Source organism: Ipomoea triloba, chromosome 2, assembly GCF_003576645.1.
Source record: "Ipomoea triloba cultivar NCNSP0323 chromosome 2, ASM357664v1".
NCBI classification, from domain to species: domain Eukaryota; kingdom Viridiplantae; phylum Streptophyta; class Magnoliopsida; order Solanales; family Convolvulaceae; genus Ipomoea; species Ipomoea triloba.
Window position 1 is genome coordinate 14,673,495 of NC_044917.1, and position 13,878 is coordinate 14,687,372.

The following is a 13,878-nucleotide window of genomic DNA, read 5'->3' on the forward strand; positions in this document are numbered from 1 at the left end:
AAAAAAAAAAAAAAAAAAAACCTAAAGAGATGTGGGATCTTTGATCCAACATCGTAAGTTGTTAAAAAAAGGGGCCTTGAGCTCAACGCCCCTTATTCTTCTCTTGCCTACCAATGGGCAAGAGAAGAGAAGAGAAGCCTGAGGCTGCAGGCTTCTAAATAACGTAGGAAATTTTTTTTTTTAATAAAATGGAGGGCATTTTGGGGAAGAATTAATTCTTCCCCAAAACGCCAATTCCAAACGCTGCTATTAGCAGCATTTGGGATTTCAGCGGTTTGGAGCAAACCGCTGTTAACCAAACGCCTTCTTTAGCGGTTTGACTTCAAGTCAAACCGCTAAAGTTGGTCAAAACGGCCAAAATTTGGCAGATAAGCTGTTAACCAAACACACCCATAATAAAGATACCTTTAGAGGTGTTTGGTTCAAGGATTACCTAGGTAATGTATGGTAATGTTAGATTACCTTTTTTTTTGTTCAAATTATGAGATTACTTCTCAATGTTATATTACTCAAAGTTGATATAACAGTAATATTTTTAAGATGCATTTTCAATATTTCAATATTTTCCTTTATTAAGTATTCATAATAATAATAATAATAAATGAAAAATTGCATCTTTTGTTCTTGAGCAAAGTGGCGAGTTTTGTCCCTAGGTTTCTTTCTCAACCCGACAAAAATCTCAGTAATCCTATATTATTGGAGGGGTAAAGTAGGAAGTTCATGTTTTATTCTTCTTATATTGAAACTACTTTCGCAATATTATTTTCCCCTTACTAACTTCATATTTCGAAGTTTTGCAACTCCAAAAACATTTTAATAACCCTTATATGACCTGTTAGGAACTTGGGTATCATATAAGGAACACAAGACTTAGTACAAACAAGGGAGTACTTGATCACCGGGAGTACTTGATTACTCTCTTCAGGCGTGTAAAACACACTATCTTATGAGTTTATGATGAGATATAAGATGTCAAATTTCTTAGGTTGCTTTTATGAGAAATTTACGAAGGGAGTAACTTAAATTTTTAGTATGTACTCCCTCCGTCCCATTTTACCTGTCTTACTTTCTTTTTTAGTTTGTCCCAAAATAGTGTTCTATTTCTAAAATTGAACATACCTATCATTCTACATTTCCCAATTTACCCTTTTGACTTTTCAACTTTTTAGACCATTAATTAGGTAAGTACAATTGTACTTTGTACAAATAACACATACTTTTGAAGGGCAAAATTGAAAAGTTAGTATCATTTGTTATGTTGCATTAAAAATCGTGCAAAAGTTAAATAAGACAAACAATTAGGGACGGAGGGAGTAAAATTTTTTTTATCATATATGATATATCTTAACAACATATGAAAATTTTATTATATTTATCCAATCATAGACATCCATTCCTCTATCCTCTTAAAAGCCAGAATAATGAAAAAGGAACTGAGACTCAATTTTGTAACTTCCATAATTGAGCTTCAGGTTTCTTAATAATTTTAGTTGAACACACCCAATAACTTAAAGACTTTAGAATTAAGGCAAAAAAATTTTGAACAATTAAATGTGAAAAAATAAAACCAACAAAACTAGTCCTAAAACAAAAAGGTTGACCGATTGATATCTCTACATTATTAATCTAGTCAACATTGCATGGGCATGCTATTATATATGTAAGTGATAGTATAAATGTAAACGGGTAGTACGAATTTACAGCATATTAGAATAAAATGTAGTGTAGGGAGTATGTATATGAAAAATGAGCTGAGCTTTGTTCTTAGTTCTAAGATGAAAGAATGAAGATTAAAGATCATAGGCTTGACGAAGCCTTTGTGTGTTGTATGCTCCCTAGTGAATCTGAGGTTGCCTGAGTGATTGAGAGATAAGATTACAAGTCCTTTATATAGAAATAAGACCCAACCCTTCAAGAATATAATATTTTTTCAGGAACACTGAACCTTTAATAATGTCTAAGAGAAATTCGATCTTTCAGGATTTAATAATACATTAAGTATACATTTCGCGTTTTTACGTACAGTCTTTGGGATATTTACCCATTAGTAAGATTAGAATATAATATAATTACATTATTTTACTAATTTAGGGTACATCATTAGAGCTTTTTTTACTTAGAAGATTTAATTGCATTATATTCCTAAAATTTGTGTCTTTTTAAAATGTGTCTGTACCAAATTAAACAACTTTATTTTTGAAATAGCTGAAAGTACTATTTAACTATATTCTACAATCTTGAACCCCGACCAGCTTGAGAAAACTGCTGTCTCAGAACTCTTCTCATGACCTTATTTGTTGCAGTTCTTGGAAGTGAAGGAAGTGTTACAACGTTGGAAACCTGCACACTCCATTGGTCAGTTTCGAGATTCTTACCCCAAATAGTGTCTCAGATCTCTTACCCCAAATAGTGTCTACTGAACCAGTGAGTTAAGTCTATGTAGACATAAAGACTTTGATATTATTATCTATCAGCAAAGCCGTAAACTGCTCTTACCTTGAATAGCGGATTCAGTTTCTTCTGCAGAGACGAGTTGAACGAAGTCATCAATGCACCCAAGTTTTGCTTCGATTTATCTGAATCTTTGAAGACAACAACAATTACCAACTTCTCCGGCCCGCCTCCCACGGGTGGCACCCCAATGGCAGCAGTCTCGAGAATATTATCGTCCACTGCATTACAAATGCGCTCAATCTCAAGCGAGCTTACCTGCCAAACACAATATCCCGATCCATAGCTTTCAGAAAAGAGAGATCAGAGCATGACTGAGGTGCTAAATTTCATAGCAAGTGTTAAAGAACTTAGAATATGCCTTCACTTGACTATATATGTTGTGTTTATAGCTTGTAGTGTATGAAAGCAGACCTTGATACCCCCAAGATTCATAGTATCATCTGCTCGACCATGTGCACGATAATACCCTCCACAAGTTCGCTCAAAGACGTCTCCATGCCTTCTCAGTCTCTAAGTACAAGCAAGAAATAACAGGCAGTATAGAATGTATAATATACGTACAACAGCTAAGATTGCCATGATTATTCTCTTACCTTTCCATTCCAGATAGGCATTCCTTTGAAGTATATCTTATAGTGGTCTGCATTCAGAACTGTGCTTGATGCTCCAAATATTAGGGGTCCAAGTGCCAATTCACCAATTCCTGGAGCATCTGAAGTCTACAGTGGGAGGTTATTAACTGTGAATACATAGCATTTAAATATTCCATGCTGTAAAATGAGAAATGTATTTTGTGACTATTTCATGTTCACCAAAGGAAATTTGATATATAAAAACTTGACTTCTTTCCTAAAGTAGAATATACTAACGAATAAATCTTATCCACTAAAGTCATAGCCTATGAAACAGGTGTTGGACGGACACCAGTAAGGGCCAAGTCCAGTACCATGTGGCTAGGAGGATTGTTGAACGAAGGCCGATAATGTGATGGCAGTATATAAGAAAATAAAGTTGCGCCTCCACTACTAGCTATAGCTTTTGACATAGTAGTAAGTGCTTGATCCTAACAAGTGCTATCAGAGTCAGGTGTTCAAGTCCCAACGGAATTGATCCTAACAAATGGTATCAGAGCCGGCCGGTAAAAGGCTCCAACAACCTGACTCTTCAAAAATGTGATGACAGTCTCTAAGAAAATAAATTGCGCCTTCACAACTAGCTATAGCTTTTGACGTAGTGGTAAGTGTTTGATCCTAACAATAGGAGGCATGCATAAAGTGAAGTTGGAAGGCACTTACAATAGGAAGTCCATCCTCGCCAAGAATGAAGAGACTACAGCCCATAGCTGCTGTGCTAAATGCAGCCAAAGCTTGGGGCTGCAACAGTGAACCAGTTACAAAGCCACCACCGATCTCTGTACCGCCACAATACTCAATCACAGGTTTGTATCGAGCTCTTCCCATGAGCCAGAGGTATTCATCCACGCTGGATGCCTCACCGGTGGAGCCAAAGCAACTACCACATTCATGAAACGATTTAACATCAATGCAAGGGAAGTTTATCTTTAAATCAATTCTAGCTGATGCAAACAATTTTTGGTTTTGTTTTTTTTTAACTATTCATTTGTAAAAATCATATATGTATATGGCGTTTAACATAATCACAGAGACACAAAAGAAACGAAAGGAGACTGGAGAAATAGTAAACAAATGTTCTGTATGAAGAAAAACCAATCTCAAATATTACAATCACATGTACCTACCGTATGGTTGACCAATCAAAGCCAGCAGTACAATTTGTAGTTTTCCATGTCCTAACGATACTTGGGATCACTCCCAGCATAGTTACTTTAGCATCCTAGAAAAGTGTCAAAACTTTAAATCAGTAGTTACATAAAGATTTTCCAAATATTCAAAATTCAAGCATTTGGGATGTTATAATATATACTTTGCTGGTGTTATGATTATTGGGATTTAGTATTTAGAGCTTACAATTAATATTATCAAAGTGTATATATAGTGTGGAAGAATTCATATACAACTTTTGTTCGTTCTCCCTGCCCATACCCACTAAGGTTAGACACACAAAGATTTTTGGTTCACTTCATTTTCTGCTGGATCAGCTGAAATTGGGATTGCATTCCTTCATTTCCAATCCTCAGTACAGAAATGATATCCACAATTGACGGTAAGCCCCCATCCCCTGGCCCCAGACCTCCAAGTAGTTCATGGTTCACTGCTTATTTAGTGAGGACATGCAATAGAGAAATAAGAATCAACAAACACATACAGTACACAGCAGGGGTGATATATATATATTTTTTTCTGTTTGGATCAGCTGAAAATGGGATTGTGATCCTTTGTTTCCCAGTCTTTGATGAAGAAAGGAGACAAACTTTTGAAAAGAAACTGTGTTCGAAAGGGAAAAAACTGTTGGGCGAAGGGCCAAGTCCAGCACCCTGCCTCTCGAAAATGTGGCAGTATAAAAAAATAAAGGTGTATCTTCGCTACTAGCTATAGCTTTTGGCATAGTGGCACAGTTCACTGCTTTCTTATTAGCGAAGCAACAGAGTAAGAATCAACAAAAAACAGATACACAGCACTGCAGTGCCCCTTTGAATGCTGACAAGTTCTTAGCATAGCTGAAGCAATATATATAATATAAGATTCATGACACAATTTGCCTTTCAGTTAGACCAAGAGGGGACCTAGGTAAACAAGATTATAATATTAGGAAGACAATTCACCAATAAATGAGAACACCGTATTTAGCTAAGAACAAATATAAGTAGTTTTCTTCCTATTATAATTTATAAACAGCAGATATTATATGAAACTCAAGAAACAATGCAATGATAATCTACAAGAAGCAATAACATTCACCTGTATAAACTTGGCAAATCCAGAACTGAGAGGAGATCCATTATACAAGGCCATGGATGCCCCATTCAACAATGAAGCATAAACCAACCAAGGTCCCATCATCCATCCTAAATTAGTGGGCCAAGCAACTATATCACCTTTGCGGATATCCATGTGGCACCATCCATCAGCTGCAGCTTTGAAAGGTGTTATACCAGTCATTGGAATTGCTTTTGGCGTTCCTGGAGGACATAAGTAATCTGATCAGATACACAAAGATATCTAAATTTGGGACTACACTGCTGATATCATGATCCTAAAAATATAATAAGAAACTAAGATGTTTTCCACTTCTTTCTTTATTTTAAATTTTTTTAAATCATAAACAAAACATATATATACACACACACACACAATGTAATTGCATTCTTGGTGTATTAGCATAATATACCTGCTGTTCTTTTGCCAAAGAACAACAACAACAACAACAATATACCTGTTGTTCCAGAGGAGAAAAGAATATTTGTTATTGCTTCAACTGGTTGTTCTACAGAATCAAACTGGACTTCTCTGTAGCAGCAAGAATGGGAAAAAAAATTATTGCAACAGCATTAGTGCTAAGAGATAAGATACTGGAATCCATGTACTCTATCACTAAACTAACACTCACTTGGATTCTTTTGTTCTTGCGAGAAAATCTTGCCAAGAAATGTCACCATAACGTAATTTTGTGCTCAAAGCAGAGGCTCTACTGGGAATTACAATTGCCATCGGTGACTGAGCATCAACAACTCGACTGCAGGCATTACTCATAACACATTCATGAACAGAAATAGAGAGTTGAGATCCATAGAAGTATAGAACAAAAGAAAGAGAAAGGATTACCTGTACAGGGGTATTCTTTTCTTACCACGGACAACAAAATCCTACAGAATGTGGTTAATAGGAAATACTTAAGCTAGAAAAAAAAAATGACAACCAAAAAAAAATGTATAATGGCATCAAACTTTGTAAAAACATCACATGTACAGAAAGTTTAAACGAGGCATAAACAGTATGAGCTCCTCCAACAACCCAAAAAAAAAATGTAAGTCAATTTGAATAAGACCTAGTTATTAAAACAACTGTTTTCCACACGAATTAAGTATTCTAAAGTAGCACTAGACACTGACCAAACACAGGAGCAACTTTCTCTGAATGGGAAAACCATTTTGACATACATATCAAATTTGATTCAGTATGTACAAGCCTAAAATTAAATGACAAGTTAACAGCATAAAAATTTTGCTTCTTATCCAGTGCTACTCAGAAACCTAGTTGCTTACTTCAATCTGAAATCTCTTTTGCACAGGATCCAAGGTCTAATGACAAAACCTATGCCAGGCAATACTTTAGAGAATTCCATTCTGTTTTCTCTTACTAAAGTTTTGGTTGTTGTGAGGGTAATTTTAAAAAAGGAAACACATTCAAGGCGTAAAAGTAACTCCAAATGAGTTCAGATTCTTAGACAAGAAGTCTTTTAAGCAGAAACAGAACACAAGTACACAAAATTTCTTTGAAAGAATAAATTGGACAAACCTGAGTAAAAATTGCTTTCGCTTTTGATATTTTGAGCCTTGTAGATATTTCATTTGGGGAAAAACTATCAGCAATTGACACAACTACATAGCCAGCAAGAACAATAGCCAAGTATACCACCACAGAATAGACATCCATTGGCATATCGATAGCAATAGCAGAACCTTTACTCAATCCCAATGTTTCAAGAGCATGTGCAACAGCCCTACAAAAGAAAATGGAATTACTAGGAATGCAAATTTGAGTAATTATTGAGGAATGATCTTAGAAATTAAAAAGATGCATACCAAACCTCTGAACGTAGCTCCTTAAGAGTCATTTTTTCAACAGGTGCTTCATCATCTCCTTCATTACGCCATATAAGAACTATATCATTTAAATTCCTGTCTCTATTTGGACTGAGACAATGCCTTGCAGGATTCAAGTGTGCCCCAGGAAGCCATTGTCCACCTGGATGAGACTGATCCTCACGTAAAATACATTCAGGCAGAATTGAAAATGAAACATTCATCTCATCCAACACAGTTTTCCAGTAGACCTAGACGAGAACAAATCAGAGAGAACTAATAACACATTATTATCATTTGTCCCTGATGAACAGAAACTCAATAGCTCAACTTTCAAAGCTGCATCCTCTATACCTCTGGGTTTGAGACAGAAAACTCCTGAAAATCAGAAAAGCTTGAGATTGGGTCTTTATATTTTGATCCCAACAACTCCTTTCCCCGCTTCTCTAGTAACTTGCCAACATTAGTCAGCATTGCACAACCCCTGTTCAGATGTGTATACTGTATTATTTACCCTTTATCACATATGCACAATAAACTTAAAGCAAATCCTATAGAGACAGATAATTCAAAATTCAAATTCAAATTTCACTTGAGAAAATGAAACATCTCTTAATATGAAACTTAATTTATTAGAAAGCACATCAAAAAAATTATATTCAAATATTCTGATTTCTGAATAAAGGAAAATGCAAAGTAAAGGGAAAAAGGTTCCTTTTCGTAAGGTACCAATATAAAATAGCAGCAGAATTTCCATATTATTTTTTATGGAGTAGTAATTAGGCCTTGTTTTAGGAAAAGTTTTTAAACTTCTTGAAGAACTTTTATCCAATGTCAAAAATTGAATTTGTTCCTTTGGTAAGCAGTTTCTTCCAACTAGCTGTTTAAACTTAAAAAGCTAATTAGAAACAACTGAAAAATTGTACTTTTCCTCTCTATAGAATAATTATAGAATTCGTTCCTATTTGTTGTTCATGTTCCTAAGCTATAATTGATATTGCAAATTTTGTATATTTTTCTAACAAAACATTAGAGATGAAATTTACAATGCAAATTAAAAATTGTGGACAAAAAGTAAACACAACCGAAAAGGACCACGCAAATTATAACATAACTTAGGGACTTGAAGCAAGTACAACTAACAATTAGGGAGGAATCCTATGATTGCTTTGTAACTACAGAAAAAAGGAAAAAGTGCAATTTTCCCAATAATAACTGGAGGAGTTTATAAGCATATAAAAGAGTAAAATATAAATGCTATATCATTCATGTAGAGAGTGAAGAACTGAAGATGAAATAAAAAGATGGCATAGTATCAAGTATGGGTGTTGAACTAACGGGTCGGGTAACCAAGCGGGAGGGTCCGGTCCGAAATCCTTGTAGCAGCCGTAATACATCATCTGATGCAAAGAGAAAGGAAGGTCCGGGGCGAGCACGTCTTGGGAGATTCGCTGCCATGTCTGGGGAGTGGCAGCGCCGTAATCACTCACGATTCCGGCGAGCTTTTGGAGAAGATCGATGGCGACTCCGGTGTCCACTCCGAGGGCTTCGATGTCTGAGAGGGTGATTGAAGTGAGGCCCTTGTACTCAACAGCAGCCATTGCGTTCTTCGGTTTCTGGTGTGCATGATTGTTGGACGATTCAGGCATTTGAGAGATTCTTGGAAATCAGACAAGGTGATAAGGATAGAGAAATTCCTACGTATCCACCATTTACGTAGAGAACTAGCCATCTTGCCTCATATTATAATGGATAAATTTTCAACAATCCAATGATAAATAGCCATTTTCGTATGGCGATTGAGTCCCTTTTAGGGGAATATATTTCCGTAACAAGACAAGGGACCCAGGAAATAAAACAAAGAATGTAGGAAATAATTGGAGATTTGTAGTGACGAAAAAAAAAAGAGTAGAAAATTGATACGTAGTAAAATAAATCTTTGAAGTGCCCGTAAAAATACAATCCTTATACCGTGGACCGTGGTTCAAAACAATGCCGTATTGTTTATGTTAGTGGACGGGTGACTGGACGGACGCCGTTTTGAATGATTTCAGGGAATAACTTCAGAGAATACACACAATCTTTGTCTAGAATACACAAAATGACTTCAGGAAATACACAGAATATTGACACAACTACACAAAAATCATCCTCCTAACATTCGAATATGTTTAAGTATCCCTAACATGAATACACAGAATCATAGTTACAATACTTCGAAGAATACACAGAAAATGAAAACACCAAATACACAAACACATCACCAATATGTTTAAGTACCACTAACATGAATACACAAAATCATTGTCTAGAATACATAAAATGACTTCAGAGAATACACATAATATTGACACAACTACACAGAAATCATCCTCATAATATTCGAATACACAAAACACGTCACAACCTATGTTTAAGTACCCCTAACATGAATATACAGAATTGTAGTCTACAATACACAGAATGCCTTCAAAGAATACACAGAATATTAATACAAATACACAAACTTCATCCTCCTAAACTTCGGATCATCTAGTTGTTTCAAAAACAATCCTATAACTATTCTCATATACTTCAATTAACGAATATCACATACGAATTCATTTATTTGCATCAACAACAAACAAATCAAAACCGCCAATCTAAACAACGCAATTTTTAATTTTTTTTTTTATATTTGAAAGTTAACGGCCGAGACGGGAAACATGATTTTCAAAAAAAAAAAAAAAAACTGTTAATTAAAATGATCAAAACGACGTCGTTTTGGTATGGGTTGCACAATACATTGTGCACCCTGGTCCACAATATAAATTGCCATAAAAATAGGGGTGTCGAGGTGGGCTGAAGCCTGCGAATCAGTCATAAATCGCCCCGCAGTGAGGTGGGTTAGGATTACAAAAATTTGTCCGCAAAAATGCGAGCTTGGTCCGTGCAGGTTGGAATTTTTTTTAATTATTTTAATATAGAATAATAATATAATAATTATTTTTTATTTTTAAAGTTAGGCCCGCGAGCCCGCATGAGGCGGGTTAGTATTGCATAATCTGCGAAAAAACCTACAGTGGGATTAGCCTAATGGGGTGGGTCGACCCGCATTGACATCCCTACCCATAAAAATGTAATTCAATTATTAAATTAAAAAACGTGTAATTAACTAGACATTGTAAAATAGTACAATTAAACCAAGTAGTTGTTAGAAAAAAGCATAAAATGGCAATTTTAGTGGCTATTTTGTTGTACAAATATATGCGGGGTCCACTTCCGATTTGGATCGGGTCAAAGTGGATTTGGGTTCTTCGTAGTTAGACGAAGAGATTGATATATATATACACATAACACGGATAATGGGTGAATGAGAAATTAGTTCTCGAAGTCGATCCATTTGAGTTGGAAAATGAAGGGAAAAGCTTTAAAGTAAGCTTTTGTCCCACATTGGTTTGGGGAATGGGTTTGCACCATTATTTATACAAGAGCCTTTCTAAGGCTTATTAAATTGTATAGCATAGAGGTTCTTTTCCCCTCAGAGGGGTGTAAATCAAATTCTCAACTGAGCTTGAAAAGACTTGACCCGTGTACACTTCACAACTTATAGTCAAGTGGTAACTGTAATATATTTAAGGAAAAATACAATACTTTTACATTTTGATTTAAAAGTATTACATTTTTCCTCAAAAATATTATATTTTCTCTTATAAGTAAGGGACGCTTGTCAACATTACTTATTATGGAAAATGTAATACTTTTTTCTCTTATAAGTAACAAAAATTGTATTCTTGATTAGTATTATATTTGAGCATATAAGTATGACATTTGCACATATAAGTATGACATTTGCATGATGTTTCGACCGACCCGACCCGTCTCACGAATAAGGATCCGTGAGACGGTCCCACACAAGTGTAACTCAAGAAATAATATTTTAAATCTATTTAACTAAATATGTCTAGATACATATATTTAACGCTTAACATGTATATTTATAGGTGTAGCCTATAATATATATTAGATATTTAGATTATTATTTATTTCACTTTTATTTACTATTCTTTTATATTTACAAAATGAGATCAACTATATATATCAAACTCTAAAACTAAAATCTTGCTTCACACTTTCTCATCAATCCCTATTTCTCTTCTAGTGGAGTAGCTAACTCATCCTTGTATACTTCATAGCAAAAGTAGTAGACAGAATGGGCTGAGACATTATTGACTGAAAATTTATATTGAGTTCTTATCTTAGTTTTTATTTTTTATTTTTAAATTCGATTGAGGTTGAGGGCACCTGCGGTTGTCATTAACTACACACATGTTGTGACTTGTGACTACAACTGTTTATATATTATTTGTTATGAATATAATAATAATGTGTGGCCATTATCTCAATTATTGTATTTCTGGACATATGAAGACTCAAGTGTCCTTTGGAGTATCGAAGGGTTAATGCTGTTGCGTATATATAGGCCTATGTACTTCATTTGTAAATGTACCTATTGAAGAGATTAATAAGAAATTCCCTTCTCTCCATTCTCTCTTGCAATTCTTCTTGTTATTGTTCTTGCACTCCATTCTTGTTGTTGCTTGCAATTTCCTTTGATTTCATAACACGTTATCAGCACGATAGTGCTCTTTCATGTATTGTCTGTAGAAATTGCAATTACACGAATTGCTCCACATTTCATACCTCTGATAGATCAAAGATCTGGAATGAGCTTAGATTCATCTCTAAGGCTTAGTTTCTATTTCTGGGTTCATCCCTTATTTCGAATGATATACAATCAACAATCATAGCCGTTGATCCGACGATAGTTAATGGTGTGTTTAGAAGCGGAGAGCTTAACCGACCATAGCAGCGGTAAACGGCGGTGTGTTGGGAAGAACGCCGAAAGTTCGGATGGTGACTGGACGACGGCGAAAGCCTGACCGATCCGCGACCTCTTTATTGGCGGATCAACAACCAGCACCTTCGCCTTCTTCCCTTCCTTCTCCCGCCGGCGAAACAGCCCAGATGGCGATGACTATACAGCTACGAGATCAACCGGCGGCGTGGTCTTCTCCCTCTCTCACCGGCGATCGTTTCCCGTGATCTGACCGGTCGACGAGAGTGTTGTTGGTAAACCGGCGGCCTTGAGTTCTTCCGGTGACCGACGGCGTGGTCGTAGATGGTGATCGTGACCTCCTCCGGCGGTGGTGACACAACGACGAAGTGCGGCTGGACTCCTCCTTCGTCGATGATTCAACCGGCAAACCTGCAGCTGGTTCTCTCCCGGCGAGCTCGGTCAACGGCAGCCGATCTGGTCTTTGACGGAGGATTCGAGAAATTTTCTGATGTTATATTTGCAGGATGAATTTAAGGCAGAACTTGAAGAATCGAGAAGAAAACAATTCGTCCATATGTTTACCTTATTATTCATGTTATTGTTGTTACAAGTGAGCAATTTAGTCACTAATTTTACAGTATTTTGTCTTATGCAGTGATTCACTCGACACAGTAGGCCTCTCTCCATTGTCGAAGATCAGTAAACCACCTCTCTCAATATTAGACCTGCTTGGAAAGTCGAGCTTGGAGTGCTATACATCACTGTGAATGGAGACAAAAATCTTGGAATTAATAAACAAAAGAAAAGTGGGAGTCTAATTGATGTACAGGAAGTGCAGAATCTTATCATCATTTCCCATTATCCAATAATTATATATATATATATATATATATATATATACTGCTAAATGCTAATGTCCTTCTCTATGAATATTATTTTATAAAGAAAGTGGAGTTGGTGGTAAAGAAAGAAAAATAGAATGACTGCAGTGTTGTTTCTTGTTTCACAGGAAAAAGGGGAAAAATTAAAGACAAAGAGAAGAAAACAAAGAAAGGGTGTCACATGATGCTATTGACCCCAATTTTCGGCTGAAAATATTGCAGCCTACTTTTGACTGTCTCCTAAACTATTACTCCGTAGATATAGACATATATATTATTTAATATATATTTGTTTATTTGGTGGCAGCAAGGAGCTACTATATTGCACCGAGTATGGCAGCTCGCAAACAGGAAATTAAATACTGGAATATAATATCGGAGATTTTGACCATACTCCGATAAGGTTTGCCATTATCTATGCCTACATACTGTATATATATTCATGTGAATCAAAATTATATATTTATCACAAAGAGTATAAACATTTTATACTGTGAAGTGTGAATTCATGCAAATATTACAGGTTATGGATATGTAACTATGTATTCACATATATTAATTGGCATATGTGAATTAAAATATATATTTGTGAAACATCTTGCATAGTGCATTCACATGAAACCATAGTATGTATCTGAACGAGTGTGCGCATACGTATTCACATATACCTGAAATATTTATTAGTATATGTGTATGTATAGGGTGGTGCATTATTGCCCTTTAATATTCGAAACTTCGTATTCTTAGTACCTTTATTTGATAATAGGTATAAGATACTTGTATATGGTATATGGTATGAATATTTGGTACACAATATGTGCAAATGATTATTATGTGCACTTGTTATATATTTGGCATGATCATATTTCCTAAAATTATCATTATGGCATGATGAGAATATGGTCTATAATTTTGCATCCAATTGATGATTAAATTTTGAGAGCATGATTGAAATGTGAAATATTGTGACAAGCATTTTATATGGTAAATGCTAGAATACT

At 35.4% G+C, this 13,878-nt stretch overlaps 1 protein-coding gene across 1 annotated transcript; it reads right to left on the reverse strand.

Annotated features, from left to right (window-relative positions):
• Positions 1 to 1,974: 1,974 nt before the first annotated feature.
• On the reverse strand, positions 1,975 to 8,944 carry LOC116009904 (probable acyl-activating enzyme 17, peroxisomal). Its single transcript, XM_031249085.1, has 14 exons — positions 8,516 to 8,944; positions 7,532 to 7,661; positions 7,178 to 7,428; positions 6,891 to 7,095; positions 6,198 to 6,238; positions 5,983 to 6,108; positions 5,809 to 5,882; positions 5,334 to 5,554; positions 4,214 to 4,308; positions 3,750 to 3,966; positions 3,048 to 3,173; positions 2,866 to 2,964; positions 2,497 to 2,709; positions 1,975 to 2,340 (listed from the first exon to the last, which is right to left on the reverse strand). The coding sequence occupies exons 1-14, from the start codon at positions 8,824 to 8,826 to the stop codon at positions 2,230 to 2,232; spliced, it is 2,220 nt and encodes a 739-aa protein (XP_031104945.1). The 5' UTR covers positions 8,827 to 8,944; the 3' UTR covers positions 1,975 to 2,229.
• Between the last annotated feature and the right edge of the window lie 4,934 nt (positions 8,945 to 13,878).